The 23,062-nt window shown below is 24.5% G+C and overlaps 3 protein-coding genes across 8 annotated transcripts; 1 reads left to right on the plus strand and 2 right to left on the minus strand.

Annotated features, from left to right (window-relative positions):
- Positions 1 to 523: 523 nt before the first annotated feature.
- On the minus strand, positions 524 to 4,741 carry LOC114131296 (sepiapterin reductase-like). 2 transcript variants are annotated; one of them, XM_027996476.2, is made up of 5 exons: positions 4,588 to 4,741; positions 4,232 to 4,508; positions 3,995 to 4,161; positions 1,039 to 1,265; positions 524 to 966 (listed from the first exon to the last, which is right to left on the minus strand). In XM_027996476.2, the coding sequence occupies exons 2-5, from the start codon at positions 4,424 to 4,426 to the stop codon at positions 776 to 778; spliced, it is 780 nt and encodes a 259-aa protein (XP_027852277.2). In that variant the 5' UTR covers positions 4,427 to 4,508; positions 4,588 to 4,741; the 3' UTR covers positions 524 to 775. The 2 variants fall into 2 exon arrangements, with proteins under 2 accessions (XP_027852277.2, XP_027852278.2); XM_027996477.2 differs by having other exon boundaries at positions 4,232 to 4,494; positions 4,588 to 4,651.
- A 1,009-nt stretch (positions 4,742 to 5,750) lies between these two features.
- On the plus strand, positions 5,751 to 12,221 carry LOC114131297 (peptide methionine sulfoxide reductase). 3 transcript variants are annotated; one of them, XM_027996478.2, is made up of 5 exons: positions 5,751 to 6,058; positions 11,059 to 11,225; positions 11,291 to 11,405; positions 11,595 to 11,728; positions 11,799 to 12,221. In XM_027996478.2, exons 1-5 carry the CDS (start codon positions 6,017 to 6,019, stop codon positions 12,034 to 12,036), a joined length of 696 nt encoding a protein of 231 aa, XP_027852279.2. In that variant the 5' UTR covers positions 5,751 to 6,016; the 3' UTR covers positions 12,037 to 12,221. The 3 variants fall into 3 exon arrangements, with proteins under 3 accessions (XP_027852279.2, XP_027852280.2, XP_027852281.2); XM_027996479.2 differs by lacking the exon at positions 5,751 to 6,058 and adding an exon at positions 9,113 to 9,241; XM_027996480.2 differs by lacking the exon at positions 5,751 to 6,058 and adding an exon at positions 10,730 to 10,893.
- A 1,839-nt stretch (positions 12,222 to 14,060) lies between these two features.
- Positions 14,061 to 16,254, minus strand: LOC114131295 (sepiapterin reductase-like). 3 transcript variants are annotated; one of them, XM_050199811.1, is made up of 5 exons: positions 16,025 to 16,254; positions 15,722 to 15,953; positions 15,104 to 15,538; positions 14,870 to 15,036; positions 14,061 to 14,808 (listed from the first exon to the last, which is right to left on the minus strand). In XM_050199811.1, the coding sequence occupies exons 3-5, from the start codon at positions 15,296 to 15,298 to the stop codon at positions 14,325 to 14,327; spliced, it is 846 nt and encodes a 281-aa protein (XP_050055768.1). In that variant the 5' UTR covers positions 15,299 to 15,538; positions 15,722 to 15,953; positions 16,025 to 16,254; the 3' UTR covers positions 14,061 to 14,324. The 3 variants fall into 3 exon arrangements, with proteins under 3 accessions (XP_050055768.1, XP_050055769.1, XP_027852276.1); XM_050199812.1 differs by having other exon boundaries at positions 16,021 to 16,254; XM_027996475.2 differs by having other exon boundaries at positions 14,061 to 14,515; positions 14,582 to 14,808; positions 15,722 to 16,247.
- Positions 16,255 to 23,062: the final 6,808 nt, after the last annotated feature.

Genomic DNA, 23,062 nt, shown 5'->3' on the forward strand with positions numbered 1-23,062 from the left:
TCTTGTAGTTTATTTTCGATAGCCATTGCATATATACTCCACATTTACACCACGAACTTCGATTATCTAGAGTTGACTGTATATAATTTTCAAAATATGTTGAACATTTTTGAACTATTAATAGATACTTTCATTTTTGTTTTATTATCGATAAAAATTAAAAGATTGAAAATTTAATACAAAATCCCAAGTAATTTTTTGTTACAGATATGTAAAAATACCTATTTAAAATACATACGTACAGACGTACAGACGTACAGTTTATTTTTATACAAGCTTTATAACTTATAAGTTATAAACAATTGAAGTACTTACAATTTAAGACAAAATTCGTAAAAATCATGAACATTTTCAAATTGCTTTGTAATTAAAATCCTATAAAAATATAAAATATGCAACTTTTAAGGCTTAGGTTTGAAAACTTAATACTAATAGTTCTCTATAACTTATAAGTAGTTCATACGCTGAAACAAAAAAATCTAAAAAATACATCAAGATCATAAATAACAAAAATACAAACATATATTTATGTAGTCAATTTTGTTTTGTTTTATATTACCTAGTAAGCTGAACTATATATACATATTGTATAAATAATGTGTAATAACTTTATTTAAATGCACATTTTTATACTAAGATAAAAGAAGAATTCTTTTATTCTAACATAAATTATAATTAGTACCTACAATACATATAAAAAAATTAACTATAAAATAACATCTAGGTATGACCTATTATATTATACTGATAAACTGTAGTTTTCTACAAAATAAAATTATTTATCAAAATAATCAACTCTACCACCAGTTTTATAACTTCTCATAGCTAATATATTAATTAGTTTTTGACAAGCGTTTTCTACTTTCACGATGTATTTTTGTTGCTCTTTACTGGTAAGTTTTTCGCGTAATTCTTTATCTTTTGAATTCAAACTCATGTGTGTATACATATCAGTCAACACAGGACCTATAAAATAAAATACAATTAATTTCATTCAATTAAAACACTATAAAAATATTTGATTTAATAATTTTTTACCTGGAGAATAGCTAAGAACGTTCAATGTAGGGTTTTCTAAAGCCAATACACGGAAGAACATTTCTCTACTAGCTTTTCCAATACAATAATAGCCAACTGATTTATATGGTTCAATACCTAATAATGAAGTCATATTGATAATACATCTTTCAGTTGTATCTGAATTGAACTTGGATAAAAATGCACTTGTTAAACAAGTTACTGAATATAAATTCAACAACATATATCTAGAAAATTTTTTTTTATTATTTGCATTTTATAATTAAAGAAATTCATAAAATAATATTCATTCGTGCTTAATAATCAAATTAGGACGTCGTTTAAAACCGTATACACATAACCTGCGAAAGTAGGCATTCCACAGGCCTTTCACCATTTTATAAAATTAAATTTAGACATTTATGGTTACTATTAAATACATTAAAATCCTGTAGTTTTTTAAAAAATAATTTTATGTTCCTACCTATAGTTTGATATTGTACATTAATGTTAAAATTATATGGCCAAATGGATACTAATACATATTATATTACTGTGTTCTGTGTAATTGTGTTATACATTTGTGGCACAATCTCTGAGTAAAAAATGAAAAAAAAATTATCTATATGAAGTAGATTGATGAAATGTGAAGAGATGTAAACTACTGGACCAGGAAATACTTTTTTTGTTGTAAACGTCTTGGCCTGGAAATTTTGACTTAAAATAAATAAATAACGATGAGTGAATACGTCAAACACATAGCTTATTTTAACAATTTTAATCATATTTTTACATTACAATATGTTACTTATATTATTATATTTACAATTTTACTCATTTTTTGTACACTGAATACTGAAATAAAATCGAACATTGAAACATGTTAGCAACATTTTTACAAAATTTTACATTTATATAACGAATTTCATACTAAAAATATTAATAATAATATGAAAAATGAAAAATGAAAATAAAACACAATAATTTTTGGAGAAAAATGAGAAATGCCTCCTCGCGAAGTTCTCTCTGGATAATGCTTAATTGAGTTAATAGTTTTCAAAAATATTATATGAAAATTATTAATTAAATATAAGAAGATCTTGGCATACCTAATAATTTTATTCTGGTCGAGTTTACACGTTAATCATTTTTACCTGAAAAACCCAAGAGCTTAATTTTTTATGATGGAACTGTTGAATATTTTTTATTCTCGTCCGAGTTTACAATAAGTTGTTCCATATAGGTCATATGCGCGCTATAGTCGCATTGAAAAATAAACTAAAATATGCTCCAAATTAAAAAATGATAAACGCAATATTGAATCTATATTTTTATTTTCTATACATTTTGAATATTGTTAACTATTTCAAAATTGAAAATCCAATCTGATATCGATAAAAAACGATAATATATTATAATATATAGTTATATAGATTTACCCAATTTACCCTAAGTACGTAGGTGCCAGTAAAATTTTAGAAACTAGAAAGTTCGATTACTAGATAACTAGATAATGTTAATGGTAACACATTACTTATCAGCGTGAACAACTATTTTTCTACCAGATCCGGATTGAAAGACATTCATCTCATCCCTTTTTTTTTTTTTAATAATAATTCAAAATGATATCATAATTTTGAATTAATAAAGCATACAATAATATTTTTCAAAAATGTACAAGGTAATTTTAGTAAGATGAATACTAAACTCCTATAAATTAGTACTAAAACACCTATTGCTCTTCAATAGGTATTATAATGCCTGGATAAGATGGGCATTAAAAATTTCGTTTCCTGAACCAAATTATGAGGTTAAGCCATAATAATTAATATCATTTTAATTTTTTCAAGTATCTAAATATCTAAATAAAAAACATATTATTATGTCTGTGTTCTTAACACACGAATATAAAAATAACTGTACTAGGTTGAGTAGGCAGGGACTCTATGTATATTATCAATTACCTATATTATTAATTGAAAATGTTTTCAGAAAAAAAAACCGACAAAATTAAAAGAAATGTGTTCGTAAACGTGACCCGCGTGTTCATTGCATTTTATTATTTCATGTATGCTTATAATTAATATAAACAAAAAAAAGAAGAGTGGATGTACAGTGTAGATCATTAAATTTAAGTATCGAAATGCTCCTATTCTAGTAATTCTACTAATTGGGGTTTTCATTTTCAAGATAAAAGCCTGTCAAAAGTTATTACTGACAACTGATATCACCTTATTATTTAATATTGGTTATATTGGTAGGTATATTGCAAGGTTAATAATCTATAAACCTTTATTATATTGTGCATATTTATTAAGTGTGTAAATAAACAATTTCCTGTTATTAAAATAAAAACAACTCATAAAAGTTATCTTCTTAGAAAAAGGCATAATAATATATAGCAGAATAATTTATATTTAACATACCTACTAATTATTGTTATTTATTACACGAAACGCAATAATAAATCTTTGAGGTTCGTACAAAGAAAAAAAATAACTATAAAATAAATTGCCTAACGCGTTAAGTGAGATGTTACTTTTAAAAAAAAAGTAACTCGTTAAGATAGAAGTTACTTCTCAAAAAAAAGTAACTCGTTAAGTAACTTAACTTTTTAACTCGTTAATGCCCAGCCTTGGAAAAGGCAGTATTACCCTTTCACTACAAAAATGATAAGTCATTAACCACAGTGGCGTATTTACGGGGGTGGTGTAAGGGGTTTCCCCCCCCCTAAAACCAAAATATTTTATATAATGGTTAGGGCAAAATAAAAACGAAGTACTAATATCTCGTAATTTGTATCATAAATATAATATAAAACCCCCCCAGAAAAAAATCATATCTACACCACTGCATTAACAAAGGCTGATAAGGTTATTATAATATCATGTAGATATATTTACATAAAATTTACGTAAAATGTATATGAAATATACGCATTTTAACTAAAATAATACAAAAAAATTAATCATATTACTTGTTCCATTCGTCAGGATCATTCATATCAGCAGCAAGATGTTCTAGATTACCAACTGACCCAGCATTATGAATTAATAAAAATAATTCGTACTTTGTTGAATCAATAGGTTCGACAATTTTTTCAAACATTGTTACGTTGGAGTTGTAGAAATCCATGCTATAACACTAACACCAAAAAATTGTAAATGAAATAGGGGAAAAATAATATACTTATAAGTTCTATACTTCTATATACCTCTACTAAAACGTCACTATTTTCTTTGTTCACCATTTCTTTGGTTTTTTCTAGACCATTTGTATCTCTTGCCATAAGAACAATGGTAGACTCTGGAACCAGAAGTTTACCAATTTCTACAGCCAAACACTGTCCTATGCCTTTACTAGCACCAGTCAAAATAACGCAAGTACGACGACTCCAAAATTCATTCATCTTGAGATCTTGTTCGATTAATCGTTGAGTTTCAGATGTAACCAGACTGTTTTGGATTGATCCACGACCTAATTAGAAAGTCCTGAAGGTAGAATAAATTTCTAATTATTTTCAGACACTATATTATACTGTATTAGAATAGATTCAATCAATGGTATTACCTATCTGAATGCAACAAATGTTCTAAACAGAATGAAACATAATGATTTGATGTTGTTAATTAATGTGAAATGTAAAACTGTTCTTCATTAATTTTAATATTTTTTATAAGTTGTTTTTGACCTATAATTTTTCAGGTCAAATATAATATAATTTATTGAACTATTATACCTATTATTTATAACTAAGTTATATAATGAACGGTGTATAGTATTAATGGACTTTAATCCATACGGCATACACAAAGCTCATATACGTGTGTTCACCAATTTAGGGAACACTGAATTTCTCGGCCGGATTATGTTTGAATAAATCGAATTTTTTTTTACAAGCTAGTGGTATATAAATACACATTTTCAGATAAATTTCAAATTTTTAACCCCTTCGGTACGCGCATGCGCAATGCAACTTATGTTTTTTTTAATAGCAACTGGTATTTTTGATACCAAATTCGGATATACTGAATTTTTTTAAATCATTTTGACCAATTAACCATGGCTCTAAAACCAAAATTGACTGAATGAGAGCCATTCAAATCTTAAAAAATAATACATTTTTACAATTCATTATAAAATGCATAAAACCATTTTAATTATTTATTATTGGTTTCTTTTTGAATATTTTTACGTATTTTTTTTTTTTATACGTGTTATAAATAAGATTAACATAATATGGATGTGTCAACAATCAAGGAGCAAACTTTGAACAATTTATTTAATTAATTGTGTAGTTATAAAATAACTGTTGTAATCAATTTTAATTAAATAATTTTTTATCCATATCTTTAATCGTGCTTACAACGCCCGCCTATCTACAGCAGTACAGCAGTCTTTACTCAAGGTTTTTAGATTATATATAATCTAAATAATATATATAATATATATATAATAATATATTATAATCTAAAAACCTTGGTCTTTACTGCCCATTTGGTTTATCTTTATCTTAGTTTGTGGTAATAACACAGAATATAAAATTAATAATAATAACATAGATAATAAAGATATCTTTATTATCTATGAATAATAATGAAGTATTTTAACTTGTTATCAAAAATACCACAAAAACTAAAAAGATAATCGTAAGGTTGTGATTTTTTTACTTACTATTTCTTACTATTTGCTTTATCACACCATCTGAAATCACTTACATTTATATATAAATGTGAACATGTCATTATGTATGTGATGGTTAGATATCCTTTCCCTTTGTTTAACTATCATAATCATTAGTTACCTACTTTTTTAAACCTGTGTATCTAAAAAGTGACTTAACTCGTGGCTAGTTGTTGTCAATTTTTATATTATCCATTAACTAACCTAATTCATTAAGAATCTTTTTAATTTACCTAATTTAATTAAAAATTATAAATCTACTAGTCAAATAACTTTTTACATAACATTTAATTGAACTCGACCGAGCACACATTATATGTTTTCTAGAATCTTCAAAGTGTTTAACTCAAACACAAATGTAAGTTGTCTGTATTTTTTTTCTTCTTTGTGGACTTCATAACTAAATAGATACATTATCTATACAAATGGATCACATATCACTAAATTATGTCTATCAATATACCCATTAAAGATTATATTATTTTTAAATACCCAGGAAATTTTATACTTAATTCTGATTAATTAATAATATACAAATAAGTGAATTGTTTATTATCTATGAAATTATTGACAGGTCAGTAAGTCAGTCAGTGTTAAATGAAAAATTCTAATTCTGAGTTAGTTTTTAGAAAAACTTTAGTTTGACGCTTAGGTTGCTAGAATTGTATAATAAAATTTGTAAATAATCTTAAGTGTTTAGAAAAATACCAAACATTGTCATTAAGAAAGTTTGTGCTTGTACTAATTTTATTGGTATCTTTAAATACATTTTAAAATACTTACTGCTCTTCATATAATTCATAAGTAACTATCTCTGTCCTCTATCATCATTACTCATATAGGTATAGGAAAAGTCAATTATTAGGAATATTTTTGGACCATTCTGGAATGTGTCAATCAACCGATTGTTTCTGTTAAGCATCATTACTATTTGTATTCATTTTATTTATTAAAAATTAAACTTTATTTATACTATAAAAAAAATATAATGAAAGAACTTACAACATAAAAAAAAAAATTGAGTTATGATTACATAAACTTGCATTATATTTTATATTATTTCATGTTACTTAAAAATTGATCTATCAATATCTGTTTTTTTGTTTTCTATAACTTGACTATGATTACATAAGAGTAATATTTTTCAAAGCCTTTTTCATGCTATACAGAGGATAGGTACTGTGCTTACAATAAAGAATAGTAAAAATAAATTAAATGAATTACGTAAGGGTAATCAATAATCAATCTAGATACTCCAGCAAAGATAAATGCAGAATATTGTAATTATAGTACATTGGTTATCGCTAGATAATCGGTGTTTATGCCAACTTGATTTCGTTAACCTTGGCCTAGTTATTTCAAATAACCAATGTGGTGTTTCAATAATCCGTTTATTTTCAATGTTTTAATATATGGCCATTAAGTTTCAATAACTCATTTGTATCAATTATCGATTCTTAATTTGCAGCTTCTACTGTAATTTTGTAAACTTAAGCCAGTTTTCATTAAGTCTTCATTATCTAATGCTCAAAGTATATTAACATTGTATAAAAATCCAAAGGAGTCATAATAGATTTTAAATTCTGTAAATCTTTCATTAATAAAAGATAAAGATCCATCAGCTATCTCATAAAAAATAAATATCTCGTAGTTATTTTTGACATTATCATTTGAATTGTCATAAACTTATTACTTTTGTAATTAAACTGTCTTTTTTTCTACTGATTACATTTTTTTTTAAATATTTTATTAATAATTATATGGTCTGCAGTTTCTTTAGCTTTAATTCTTTTATGATTTGTAATTGCGAAGGTATACTAATTTTAAAATCAAATCCCCAAAAGACCATTTAAAAAATAATTACAAGTTTCTGAAAATAAATTCATTACTTTTTAACTCACTTGTAGCTAATTTTTGTTCTTCGCTCTTTATCTGTAGTTATGTTAGATCTCTTCTAACATATTAATTAATTTGGATACTTGATAATATATAGCTTTGACACTGTTGATTTTACTACCTATCTGGTTTTGGATTTTGGTTTCAATGCTAACATAGTACAATGTTTTTTTAATCTGTATTCTGTTTATAAAATATACATATATAATGTACCTAATATGTAAATAAATATATTTATTTATAAATACAATAACTCAAAATCCAGACTTTTGAAGAATGAAGAGAATTAATTATCTTTGTGTATATTATAATATATTAGTCTAAAAGAAATATTTTTTTTTTTCATTCATATACCAATGGTTAATCATAATATTTGTTATTGTTTTAATGAAAATAAAATACTACATTCTTGTAATATCTAAAAACAAGGTCCTCTGGACATTTACCTCATTTATCATTTTTAACACTTGTCCTCTAAATATTTATATTAATAAAAATTAATATTTTATTAAAACTTCTATCTTAATTTAAATTGTATTTGTACATATATTTAATACTATTAATTTACCATGTTACTATAGGATTTAAATACAATTATTATATTTTTACTAGGTACATAGCTATAATAATCTATTTTAATGAAAATACTAATATTTATTAAATATGTTCAATTTATCAGATATAATGTTCTATAAATTCAACATAGGCTCTTGTTTAAATTAAATTACAATTACATGTTTTTTGTGTAAAATAATTCAGTAGATTTGATGAATTATAAACTTTTTCATGTATAAAGTATATACTATATCAAGTTTTATTATAAGGCACAGTAGGATATATAAAATGTGAACTTGAGAATATTAAGAAGTCACTTTGCTGTATTAGATATATTAGCAATAATGCTTGTAAAAAAATCAGCACATTGTCTAGTAAAAAATAAATGATCTGTTTGATATTAAATATAGCTTATTAGATATTACCTTTAGACTAGCTTATTAGAGAGATGTTTTCTATTGACAGGCAGTGTCAATACAACACTACCTATACTTTGTCCAGCGAGAGAACGCGCCGCGGGCCAACCAAAATTGGGTTTTCTGCGCATCCCCAAACGTTATCCTGCCATAGGAAAACCGGTTTCGATAGCAGGGAGGTGCAGGAGGATGCACAGAATCGGTGCGTTCTCTCGCTGGACAGACTATACTTAAGTACATATTATATAAAATAATTAGTAATACAGTAGTAAATATATTTGTAAGCTATACAGAACACTGTTTTTTAAAAGTTAGCAATTAATAAAACAAAAAAAAAAAAAAATGAATTAAAAAACTTCTGTTGATTAGTTGAAAACTAAAAATAATGTTATTTTGTATCTTATAAAGTTATAAATTGTAGCTATCACTAAGTTGTTAATTGTTATAGAAAATTATGATATGGTTATGCAGAATTTATTATAGATAGGTACTATATTTATACATACTCTCACCTATAGTTTAACATACATTAATAAAATGTAAGACTAAAGTCCATATTCATTCTACATAAGACTATTTTTTGTTATCTATAGTATTCTAGCTGTAAAGTTGTGTGTTGACTAATCTAACCTAATATACTAATAAATCAATTATTAATAAAATATCTCAATATGGTAAGAGAAATATTACAATAATAAATTATATAACTTTTTTTAAATCTTGAATTTATTTTTGTTTTGTTTTGATACTAAATTTATTTAAATTAATAAAACCTTTGATATTAAAGGTCATTAGGTTAAGATTTATAGTATTTATACTAAATGCACAACTAAATAATTTGTTGGATATAATTTGGTATAATATGCAATAAATTGCATTAACATAAAAAAAAAATGTATATTTATATTATAAATAATAATGAATTAACAACAATTAATATACCTAGTTAACTCTTAGTATAAAGAATTTAAAATTATTGAAACATATATTATGGCAATTAGGAGAAATAATTTTTTTTGTACATAATTTTTCTATCACAAAAATTTATTTTTATTTTATACCTAATTTTAACATAAAATAACTTACTATTTTTTTACAAGAATATGTTTCCATTTATTTCTTTATTATTTTAATGTATCAAAAAAATATTTTAGATATTGAAATGGTTTTTAAGTGTAGTTACTGAAATATATAAAGTATACAATATACATGTAATTAATAAATATTAGTATATTACAGTAAGTAAATTAAATTTACAAAAATTCATTTATTTGTAAATATTTACAAATGAAATGTATTAAATTTATATACTTATTCAAGATAGAAATTTCAAACATAGTTACCTACAATATGTGATTAATTATACAGTTGTAAAGAATTAATGCCTAATAAATTCTACCTTGTGCTATCTCATAAGAATTAAATTTATCATTTTTTCGAGCTTCAATGACTTACAGAGTAAAAATTCCCCAGATTACCATATTGAGTATATAGTATTTTTTATCAAGTATTAAATAAATATTTTTTAAACATTGAAAAAATACATTATTATTATTTTTAATTACAAATATATAAGTACTTAATATTTATAATTTATCAAACAAAATATTGTTTAAGTTCAACAATTTTTGATCAAGTATTTAAATCATTTTTTGAATATTAAAAACCAAGTGGTATTCAGTGCTGAAAATAAACATTGAATTATTTTTATAATAATGTTTTCTATTATAATTTATATTCCCATATTTTTGTAAAAAAATTAAATCCAGTTTTGTTACTCTTATAATCCTATACAGGTTTGTTGTTCATTAAAAATATATATTATTGATTTTGTATAAAATATGTTAGAAGGTTATATATTTATATTTAAAAAAAAAAAAAAATTGTAAATAAGATATTAAATATATTTGCTGATTGCCTTCAAGAATAGTACTTTTACTAATAGAATTACATTTAAGATTTAGTTTCATTTCTTTGTTCTTAGTATCTTGTTGAAGTGTTGTAAAAAAAGATTATTTAATAATTGTATATATTAATATATTATATAGCATGCTACTACATAATGAATTATTTATTTTCAAGTGTTCATGTTGCATCACAAAACTAAGTGAATTGTTAGTTATAGTTATCCACTTTTATCAGTTAATCTTGGCAATCATTTATTTTTCCACCGCAACATTTACTTGAAATTAAATCATCCTTTCTCTTTATAGTACCTATTTGGCTTTAGATAAGTACTTATATTATATTTGAGTTAAACTATTATCTTTGTATTTTGTTATTTGATTTGGTCTACTTCAAGATATAAAAATTGCAGTTATAAGTTGTAGGTATCCTATTTAAACTACCTACTAAGTTTTTGTGTTTCTGTTCATTGTAAATAATTCAATGTATATATTGAGAAAATAACATTTTTTTTTTTTAATTTAATAAAGTTAATTGTTTATCGATATTCTTTTTAGATATTTTAAATTTTGTTTTATTTCTATAGAAAATGGAACCATTACATTACCTTAACATTCCATCAGAAAAAGCAACCTTTTCTATGGGCTGTTTTTGGGCTCCTGACAGTCTTTTTGGTTCTACTCCAGGAATTATTACTACAAGAGTTGGTTATGCAGGCGGATCTGAAGGTTTTATTCCTACATATAGAAACATGTAAGTTAACCATTTCGGGAAAATTTAAAATGTTTAATAAATAAATAATTCCGTCTTAATTTTAGTGGTGACTATACAGAAGCCATTCAATTGCAATATGACCCAAATACCGTCACTTATTTAGAGTTACTGAAAATGTTTTGGGATCATCATGATCCTACTGCAAAGTTTAAAAAGCAAGTATGTTTTCATAGTTTCAACTTTCAATACTTAGTATTTACTCTATTTTAAATGTGTATTTACAATGTAGTATTTAATATTTAAATATTAAATAAATAATAGTTTTTGTTAATTAATATATACAATATATTATACTTTTTATATACATATATATAATTATATTTTATTAAATAATTTGTTGATTTGTAGTACTCGTCGTTCATATACTATCATAATGATCAACAAAAAGCAGAAGCAGAACAGACTTTGAACGAGAAGAAAGCTAAGGGTCTTGATATTCTGACCAAAATAGAACCTGCTGGTCAATTCTTTAACGCTGAGGAGTAAATATTATTAATTTTTAATTTATTACAAACTATATTTTATTTAAAAAATATTCTTATAATATTTTAGTTATCATCAAAAATACCGATTGCAACAACACAAAAACCTGTGCAATGACCTTGGTCTTAAGACCGGAGAAGATCTGATTAATTCCCATGTAGCTGCTAGATTAAATGGTTATGTTGTTGGTCAAGGAGGAATTGATCAATTTGATTCAGAAGCTTCAAAGTTAAGATTAGATGAAGCAGCGATTAAATACATAAGACAATTAGTGATTAAATACGAAGGTCAAGGACTACATTGCTGATTAAAATTATTTTATTTTTGTATTTTACATTTACTGTATAATATATTATAGTATATAACTGCATCGCTTGCACTTTTGGTATATTAAGATTATGTAAAACAATGAAAAATTAATTATTTTCAAACAACCAATTATTGAGTACCTATAATATACTATTATATATTATAATATACATGTATGATGAATTTGTGTTGTAGTTTTATATCATTTATTAATGTGAAATTCAGTTATGATTTTATAACTTATGTTATAATCTTTTATTTATAAAAAAAGGAATACATTTGTGTGGAAATTATAAACTTGGATACTACTGAACTAATTGGCACCAAATTTTGCACATATATTTCTTGAGACTTTGTGAAAGTGGTTTTTACTTTGTTTTTCATCTCCTATAGGGGTGGCGCAAACATGACTTCATTTTGACTCATAAAAATCAAATAATTTTTTTATTTATAAACAAAGCTGTATTAGTTAAGAAATAAATTAATTTTGGTTTAGACCAGTGGTTTTCAAATTGTGGGTACACAAAAGACTACATGGCATGAGAGATTGCATGGTGGTAGAATGAAAAATTATAAATAAATATTCGATTCTGATTTTATTGAATGTTTGTTATTTAATTCATATCTTATTTTAAAAAACTAATAAATAAAAACAATTATTATATTGTAGTATTTTACTGCCTTATTATTTTAAATAAAAGTATTTAACTAAAAAGTAAAGTATTTAATTGTACAATTTGAATCGTTCTATTTTTAATCATTATTAGTACATGACTGATTAATAATTCACTTAAGTGATATGAAAAAAAAACAGTTAGAGAACCGCTGGTATAGACATAACTGTTCCACCTTGACTTCCTATGCTATTTTTTCCAAATAAAAGAAAATAATGTTTAATTTATTATTTGAAATTTAAATGTACAATAAAAAGCAATATCTGTATGTTTGTAACTTATAGATTCAAAAACTACTCTACTTATTTCGCCAAAAGTTTCATAGATTGTTGTTAGAAAATAAATAAATTAAAGAAAATTAAACTAGAATTTAGTCTAGTTTAACTAGAGAGTAGTTTTAGCCACATTAGAAAATATTCCAAGTGCTAATCAGAAGAGGCAACTAAGCAAAGAAACTATGCTTCTCAAACATTTTATGACAATATTATTAAATAATAGATAGCAAATAACTAGGTACCAAGCAAGTGTTATAACTCTCAGAATTAAATTCTATTGAGTATATTAAAATATTAAAGTTACTTTATTCATTTACTAGTTGATAAAATGTCTAAAAATGAAACCTTAATATTTTATAACAATGGATGTATTATAATTGATAATTACCTATAATTATAATTGTCCTTTAGGTGATGCCATTTATAGGTTAGGTCACTTCAAATATCCAGGTATTTCAGTGGACCAGGACTAGGCCATTTTTAAAACAAATAATCTTCCATATTGTATAAAGTGTATTCCCCATATTCTGGGTAGTATGATTTGACTATGTGAAAATATATTGTATACTACATTTAAATTAGAAGATACTTGCAAAACAATTATAGATCCGAAAAAATACAAAATAAATCATTAAAAATTAATCAAAATAGCTTTTGTATTTTGCATTAACAAAGATATACCCACTTTTAAAATTGAACATGGATAAAATACTAAACAAAAATATAATATCAATGTACAAAATGTAAAAAAAAATTACATAATCTTCATACTTATATTTATGTATGTGTTCCAAAATGGCAAAAATGTATAATACAAATGAAACAATAGTACATTAATATCTAAAAAGTTCCAGATTGGATGGTATTGTTGAGTGTGTCTACTGTCTATCCATAAATACTAATATTTCTTAATTCTTTGTTATTTTATAGAATTATATATTATCAAACTTACTTATTTTATTTTACACTGTAAAACTATTTAGATTGTAAATAGTAATAATTAGTACTTCCAAATTGAAGGAGTGGAAGGCTTTGAGTTAAGTTCAATAATTTGTGTACAAATGACAATGATATAAAAAGATGTTCATATTATGCTTTTATTTTAACAATATTAGAAAATTCAACTAAAAATATTTAATAATATGCGGTATTCTGTGTATAATAATATAAACTTAGTAAAACCTACATAAATAATTATTATATAAAGCTAAAGGAGGAATTCTTTATTCCTGTCATAAAAACATAAATCAATATTAATAAATGATACATATTATAAAAAAATAACTTAAAAACAATAATATATATTATGTAAATAAACAGTTTTATACAGAATAAAACTATTTATCATAATAATCAACTCTACCGCCAGTTTTATAACTTCTCATAGCTAATATGTTCACTAATTTTTGACAAGTGTCTTCTACTTTTACAATATATTGCTTTTGCTGTCCACTTGTAAATTGTTCACGAACTACTTCATCTTTTGAATTCAAACTAATATTTGTATACATATCAGTCAACACAGGACCTAAAATAAAATACAAACAATTTAATTTAATAAGAACTAAAAATAAATAATCTAACAAATTTTTACCAGGAGAATAGCTAAGAATGTTCAATGTAGGGTTTTCTAAAGCCAATACGCGGAAGAACATTTCTCTACTAGCTTTTCCAACACAATAATATCCAACCGATTTAAATGGTTCAATACCTAGTAATGAAGTTATATTGACAATACATCTTTCAGCTGTATCTGAATTGAACTTAGATAAAAATACACTCGTTAAACAAGTTACTGAATATAAATTCAATAACATATATCTAGAAAAAAATTTTGAAATTTATACATTTTAATAAATATTAAAAAAATTAATCATATTACTTGTTCCATTCGTCAGGATCATTCATATCGGCAGCAAGATGATCTAGATTACCAACTGACCCAGCATTATGAATCAATAAAAATAATTCATACTTTGTTGAATCAATAGGTTCTACGATTTTTTCAAACATTGTTGCATTGGAGTTATAGAAATCCACACTATAATACTAACACCAAAAATTTTTCTAATTAAATAGGTGAAAAATAATATAGGTAATTATATGTTCTATATACCTCTACCAAAATGTCACTGTTTTCTTTGTTCACCATTTCTTTGGTTTTTTCTAGACCATTTGTATCTCTTGCCATAAGAACAATGGTAGACTCTGGAACCAGAAGTTTACCAATTTCTACAGCCAAACACTGTCCTATGCCTTTACTAGCACCAGTCAAAATAACGCAAGTACGACGACTCCAAAATTCATTCATCTTGAGTATCTTGTTCGATTAATCGTTGAGTTTCAGTTGTGGATAAAGGCTGTTCTGGATTGATCCAAGCAGAAAGACCTGATGGTTGAGTGATGGGCTGCTCGTTTTCAAACACTATATTATCTGAATCTACCAAATGTTCTAAACACGATTTGCGAGCTTCACACAGTTGATCAACAATTTGACGACGTTTTGTATTATCAGACTGTGAACTGTTCTTCAGTCTTTTCAGTTTTTGCTCTATTGAACATTGATGGTATCAAATATCGAATACAACTAGTTTATATTGAAATATGATGCAATGATTACATAATACTAATTTGTATTATTTATTATGTAATAATGACTACCCTACTGTCCCTACTGGTACTATGTATATACTATAAGTTCACTACCTATATACATATCAGAAAGACAACTTACCTAAACGCTGTAAGTATTCTTCTTTGTCGGGCAATGGTTGGAATGAGCGCTGGTTGGTGGTAAAATTGTTTTCGAATTGAAAATCTACCGTGTCTGTTGTTAGCTGTGGCCAAGGGTCTAATGTCTGCAATTCATTCGACACGCAACAAGAGTCCATCACGACTAATATCGCATTGTATTGTATAAGTAGTCAATAAATGATGCGTTAAGTGTTTACCCTCAGATGAATGTACTTAAACGTAAATTAATTAATAAATATTCAAGAAATGAATTAGTAATAATAAGTAGTCGTATAGTACCTACTATATAGTTTAGTATTCCAGTACTCCACTAGAAAATTATCATGAGCTGTCTTGAAAATTGATATAGACGATAGACGATTAGTGTGATTACTGATTACTGATTAGGCAATAGTAAGTTAATAGGAAATAAGTGAATTACGGTAAATTTGTTGCTTTTGGAAATTTTGTTTGTTATTTTTTATTTTATTGCTCAATTTGCCGTTTACTTTAACTAGTTTAACTGTGCTTTTATATTTATAATTATTTTGTGGAGATAATAACGATATTGTGATAGGTAAAAGGATAAGATAACTGATAATACAAATCACGGTCTTAGAAGATCTTCTAAGACCGTGATACAAATTCAAAAGAACGATATTTTAAATACTTAAAATACTAAAACTACTGTACGCACTACTACTGCACCAATATTTATTTTATATTTAAAATTTTAAAATATGCACATGCTAAGTGTTGCTAATGAGTGACTTCTTACTCCCGTATTATCCTGCTAGTTTATTCTCTTCACATTATAAAGTAATATTACTCTATGCTTCACGTACCTACGCTTACTGTGCTCTTATAGTAATAGTATAGATTGTGTAGTTCTTATAAAAAAATAATAATTATAATTTATTATATTGTATACAATGAAAATGAATTAGAAGGTATTTTTATTTTAAATTTCTCCTGCTTTGCTTAAAAAGTTAAAAAATGTAATTTCAATAAGGAGGTAAATAGGTAAGCCACCTATTACTGTACAATATTAGTAAATTGCGCTCCCAAAAATAGGTCATAAACTGTATCGTGCCGGTGGAAGGCATACGCGACCTGCGCGATCGCAAAGGGCGGCAAATTTTTTTTTGGAATTTTAGGCGCGGCATTGTTTATAAATAAAAATATATAAATTATATATAAGGGCGGTATATTATAGGTAATTGGCAGTTTGGCACAGGGCAGCGAAAAACCTAGCGCCGGCACTGGTCACAATCATATACTATGTAAATTTTGACCAGTGTATTTTTAAAACATAAATAAATCTGTAAATTGCATCCTGATTCCTTTTTATAGTTGGAAAAAATATAAATTGTGGCCTAGAATATTCCGATTGGATGCAGAATTTCTACTACATCTATGGGCAACAAATAATTGTGAATCATTTCATAAAATATTAAACAGTTCATTAAATTTAACATATCCGAACATATTTAATTTCATTGACATTTAAAAAAAATGTGTAATGTGATACAGTATATCATACTAAGAAATCAAGAAACACAAAACAAAAAAAAAAAATAACTGAAAAAGAAACATTTATACATGACAAAATGTGTGAATTGTAAGTTAAATTTTAACAAATTACTAGGTTAGACCACATAATAGATGAAATGAAATAGAATTATAATAGATTTCATCTACTCTGTGGTTAGACTATGTACATTGTACAGGAATTATCTTCCAAATTTTTAACCTTACTAATATTGGTATAATTACTTTTTTTAATAGAAGGAAAATATTGATTTCGCAAAAAAAGCCTTAAACAAAATAATTCAATTATTTACTATTTAGGCATATATATATACAAATTACAAAACATACCCGGGCCAAGATTAGGTTGTACATTTTTACTAGTTTTTTAATTACAAATTTTTAATGATACATTTTTTTATTATACAATAATAAATTAATTTACGTATGAATAAAAAATATTTATCTAGGAATATCCTAGACTACAGTTTGCATACATTTCAATTAATATACTCGGCTCGTAATTTACACGAAAAATTTTAAATAGGTCTCAATTTATTGCAATCCGCAGTATAGGTATTGAGAGTGTATCTAAAATTATTGTAATATGACGTTATGTGTTAAATTTAAAATAAATCATTGCATACAATAAATGATTTTAAACGAAAAATCTATATATATATATAGGTACCTTTTGCTATTGTAATATTATAGTAATTTAATTTAATATTAGACATTAGTACCTACATAGGCATAATATTACAAGTATGAGGCTCTTAATCTCGAGGTCGCGCGTGCACTCGTGCTAATTGTAAGTTTGAGTCCCACGTTGGGCGCCATTTGTAGTTAACAGTAGGTAGGTAGTACCTGATGTCAATAATAGCAATAATAGTATGTATGGTTAAATATATATTTATTTATTTAATTATACGTTGGAAAATAAAATTATTATTAATTTATATATATTATATACCTATATATTATGAATACATATTATTTTACTACCTTCCATATATATAGGTACATAATAATATTCTGCTTGATCGATAATATTATAGTATAATATATACGTCAATATACCTTTTATGGGAAATGTAAAATGAACGTTTACTACTTTTATAGAGCATAATATGTTTTTCGATGAATTCTTTGTAACTATGACACTGTAATAATAAATAACTGTGCCACAGAAACGAATTTTATGTATTTAAAACACTTTACATTATACATTTATACATATATTATAGTTATTAGTTGGCCTTGGCACTATCAGTAATTAATAAATGTTTATAGTTTTCGTATTTCGTTTTGAAATTATAGTTTTATTCAAATATTAAAAAGGGTGGTCAAGAGGGTAAACGTTCTGCTGTATATATACTGTACAGTATAATAGGTATCGAGTGGATCTCGGATATAAAGTAGGTCACTATAATGAGTGTGTTAAATTTGAATCCAAATATTCATTGATAGGTATCTTTGTATACGAAAAGTGATTCTGAACGGAGATGATTTATCAGCTTAGGATAAATATTTTCTACTGGGCGGGCGGTGAAAAAGGCGGTTTCGAAAATTTTAGTTGTTTATTAATAGCTCAAAAAAGCGAAAATATTTTGAAAATTTAACCGTGTATAGATAATGCTACTATAAAAATTTGGTGAAAATTTTAAGTATTTACAGTGATTCGTTTTTGAGTTACAATTATACAAAATATTGATTTTGTGGAAAATGGGTTTTACGTAAAAATTTACGGTTATCCGTCACTTTTTTGTTGTTTTTCCTGATTTTTTTTTTTAAACTGCTGGAAATTTCTTACTTTTGACCAGTGTAATGCACCAAAAATATTCAATTTGCTATCGGAAAGTACCCCAGAAGTTTTAAATTGAAGTATTATTTCGACAAGTTATGGTGTACACAGACACAAAAACAATAACACATTATGGTAAAATCAATACCTTCATCACTCCGTTCAGAATCTAAAAAAGTAACTTAACTTAGTTAAAAATTAGTTACTTTTCTTTTTTTATGTAAAATTAATTATCATAGAGTTTAATTAAAGTTTAACAAAATACATAATATAATGGAATTTTAACCATTTAAAAAAAAATGTATGTAGGTACTTAATAAGTACTACTTATATACTTCAATCAGTTCAATCAGTTCTATCAATTATAAAATCCAAAAAAATAAATAAATCTATGAAATTCATATTAGGAAAATAAATAAATTAACGTGACTTTAAAATAAATTAACTCGTTAAGTAACTTAGTTAAAAGTGACTTAATTTTAACCTTTCAACTCGTTAAATTAATGCCTAGCCTTAACAAAAATCATGACTATATTTGGAAATGAATGAATAAATAAATATTAAATAGTAGTAAATACTAAATATTAAAAAATGATATTGATAATTATTATTATTCATTAATTAAAAAATGTAATGTGAAATTAGGATTTTATAATTTTATAATAATTACGATTGCGTGTGGAATGTGGGTTTAATATAATACAAAATAATTTACAGCCAAACAAAAATATTGCCTGTATTTAATTTACACAGGCGTTACTCTTTATGTGTTACCGAAAAAAAAATCGATTTAAATTACATTTTACTATTTTAGAAATTACTAATTACTTAATATTATTATAATATTTATAAATTTATAATATAACTTTATAAGTTACTAGTTTTGTAAAATAATTTATAAGATTTTAACCATAATCTTAGACATTTAGAAATAATTATACATACACTTGAAAATAAATAAGCAATGGCATCAGAGGATTGTATTTACATTTTGCAATGAGTTTTAGCCGTTTTAAGTAATATTTATAAACAATTTTAAGGCATAAAAAAAAAAAAAAAAAAATGCTACAAATTAAAATATTATTAAATAAGAGTCTCAGTCACCTCGCTACGTTCGTTAACCATTTTTGATTTTGCTGTAGAAATGATATGTCTATATAGAAAAACCTTAATAAATATACATATAATATATATTTTATTTAAAATGTTTACTCATAAAAACTAATGTTTATTCAATAATTCAATATTTATTTTTTCAATATGTATTTTTTTTTTTTATTTATCAATAAAACATTCAAAAATATTGTAAAAACTTTTTTGTATATAATAGTGAGATAGCACAATAGCAGGTGGATACATTTCTAAATACTACATACATTAAATTATTAAACTATGCAAAAACTGGAACATTTTACAACTTTGACAAATAATTATTATATAATTACCAAGTTACGTAGTATTATCATAAAATAATTTAGCGGTTTTATTTTTTGGATATGTCAACTCAGTAATTCTGCATATTTGATAAAATTAAGCAAAATCTCGAGTTTAATAAATCAAATGAAACTGTAAATTATTAAGGATAAGATTGCTGATAGTTATTTATCAAAAAAAAAAATGTTTATAAAAAAAGTAAGTAATTTAGCCAAAGAATAGAATAGCCAAAGTTGTAATTAAGATAATAAAAGGGGAAGAAAGTAATATATTCGTTTTGCTATACAGACTTACAGTAACAGTCTTGTACTCTAGTGTACTTCGTTATTGACTAACTCACAGTAAAATTTAAGTGTAAGTGGTACATTTAAATTTAATGATAAATCATTGCATACTAAAAACGATTCTGAGCGGAGACAGTTTATCAGCTTAAATTAATAAATTTAAATGTAAATTATCATCATATATTGAAATTGCTACTCATTATTATAGAAATTAATTTTACTATAAGTAATATGGTGTAAACTAGTACTAAACTATAAACAGGCAATACCTCAAAATTAATCCAAATATTTTGAAAATTTCATTGCGTGTAGTAAAATATAACGATAAAGATTATAGGTAAACATTTCAAGGCCCTACAAATATTTTTGAACGATAACAAAATAATTAAAATCGTTCATTTTGATTTAAATATCTCATTCAAATTCTATTTTATCTTATTAAAAAATTGTACTTGTGCACTTTTTAAAATTTTATAACTTATATATTATGTTATATATTTTTGAGTTGATTACATTTTTTTTGTCACCAATTTTGCATAAGACTACGATCATTTTTCTTTTTATTGGAATTTTCGTAAGGGAACAATATGTATAGATAAATCATATTTTATAAATATAAAGTCAAAAACGCAGAAGTATTGATGCTATTTAAAATAATAATCATATACATTTTATTTTCAATTTTTATATTTTTATACATGTACTGTTAAAATATTAAAATACAATTATCATACCATTAAAACATTAAAATAATAGTATAATATACTATAATTTAATTTAACCTAAGTAGCGCATAGTTTTACCTTTTAAGAATTTAAAAATTTACTTCCTTTGAATAGCAGACTCATTTAAATAGCAGACCAAATTTCGGTCCGCTATTCAGAGGTTTCACTGTATATAATTATATGGAAAAACAAATAACGTTATTATATAATATTTTAATTTTATTAATATGAGACTTCTTACGTATGTTTATCAATGTATTTGATTCATTAAAATATATTTTTAATTTTAAATAATGTTTAGGTACAAATTTGTTTTGAAATTAATTTTATGTTTGGTTTTTATTTTTAAATAAAATAGTTCAACACTTACTTATATAGATTCAGAAAATATTTGTACTTTATTTCAAAACAATATAATATTTTCCTACCCACAATATCTGTAAACGTCAAGAATAAATTCTATTTACTGATACGATACAGATTTGTACTCAAATTACATTCATGATAATATCTAACGATTCAATTATATGACCCTCGTTCTTCATATCATATTTCACGACTTCATGACAATGTTGGATATTATTGATATTATTTCATTACACAGTTATTAAAATATCTAACAATTTTCTTTATTATTTTAAAATCTGTTTAACGTGTTTATTATAAGTTGTTCAACAAAATCTTTTTTAATTAAAATTTATTATGATAACCAGGTTTTGTGAATTAATAAACTATAGCATTAATTGTAAATAATTTATTTTGAATGGTCTTAGAAATATATAAACATAAGTTAAAAATATGTTTCTGTTAATACCAAGAAATAAAAAACTAAATTTTTGATTGCATATTTTTGTATAATAAGTAGTTTTGATGTTATTTACTATTTTTGTGTTTTAGCACTATTCATAATGCATTATAAAGGTACTCTAATATTGTCATTCAAAATAATTGTGGAAGTTGCTGTATTGTTAGTGTCAAGTGTATTTCGTCATTGAGTAAATCACTGTCATGGATTATGGAGATGTGTTGAATTTGAATTCAATAATAGATCATATTATAAATATAATATTATATATTTATTATTTATTTTATAATACTTATAGTAATAAACATTTTCCCGTAAGTATAGTAGGTATAATTTATAGCAGGACTAATTTATTTCAAAAACAAATGGCATACACATTGTATCTAATAATTATTATATTATTAAATTATTACTTACCTATATTTAAGTCAACATTGGTGTATCGTAGTATGATGTGTAAAAAAGTTCATCGACTTCATCGTAATGTTGTATAGACAGTGCTAAAATTGACAAAATAAAATTAAAAGGCTATGCAGTTTTAATTTTAAAAAAAGATCACTTTGTAAACGTCGTCGAGCAAAGTTAATTCGCTGTAATATATTTGTATCAAAGAGGTTAAATATATTTGTATTCCATATTATTAAATTCAAATAGTATTTATTGTTAGAATAGTATTGAACTCAGAACTGATGTTTAAGATTGAAACCAGAAATATAATTATAAAAATAATTATGTGTACAACATCTTATAGAGATTAAAA

The sequence above is a fragment of the Aphis gossypii genome, chromosome 2, assembly GCF_020184175.1.
Source record: "Aphis gossypii isolate Hap1 chromosome 2, ASM2018417v2, whole genome shotgun sequence".
Taxonomy (NCBI): Eukaryota; Metazoa; Arthropoda; class Insecta; order Hemiptera; family Aphididae; genus Aphis; species Aphis gossypii.

What these genes read in the sequence shown, in the direction of transcription:
- LOC114131296 (XM_027996476.2), bottom strand. Translation starts at nt 4,426, where the DNA reads ATGAATGAATTTTGGAGTCGTCGTACTTGCGTTATTTTGACTGGTGCT. An exon ending in ATAGTGACGTTTTAGTAGAG is followed by an intron (nt 4,162 to 4,231) that starts GTATATAGAAGT and finishes TTTTGGTGTTAG; the next exon opens with TGTTATAGCATGGATTTCTA. An exon ending in GATCCTGACGAATGGAACAA is followed by an intron (nt 1,266 to 3,994) that starts GTAATATGATTA and finishes AAAATTTTCTAG; the next exon opens with ATATATGTTGTTGAATTTAT.
- LOC114131297 (XM_027996478.2), top strand. Translation starts at nt 6,017, where the DNA reads ATGTTTTCTAGAATCTTCAAAGTGTTTAACTCAAACACAAAT. An exon ending in ATTCCTACATATAGAAACAT is followed by an intron (nt 11,226 to 11,290) that starts GTAAGTTAACCA and finishes TCTTAATTTTAG; the next exon opens with TGGTGACTATACAGAAGCCA. An exon ending in CAATTCTTTAACGCTGAGGA is followed by an intron (nt 11,729 to 11,798) that starts GTAAATATTATT and finishes ATAATATTTTAG; the next exon opens with TTATCATCAAAAATACCGAT.
- LOC114131295 (XM_050199811.1), bottom strand. Translation starts at nt 15,298, where the DNA reads ATGAATGAATTTTGGAGTCGTCGTACTTGCGTTATTTTGACTGGTGCT. An exon ending in ACAGTGACATTTTGGTAGAG is followed by an intron (nt 15,037 to 15,103) that starts GTATATAGAACA and finishes TTTTGGTGTTAG; the next exon opens with TATTATAGTGTGGATTTCTA. An exon ending in GATCCTGACGAATGGAACAA is followed by an intron (nt 14,809 to 14,869) that starts GTAATATGATTA and finishes ATTTTTTTCTAG; the next exon opens with ATATATGTTATTGAATTTAT.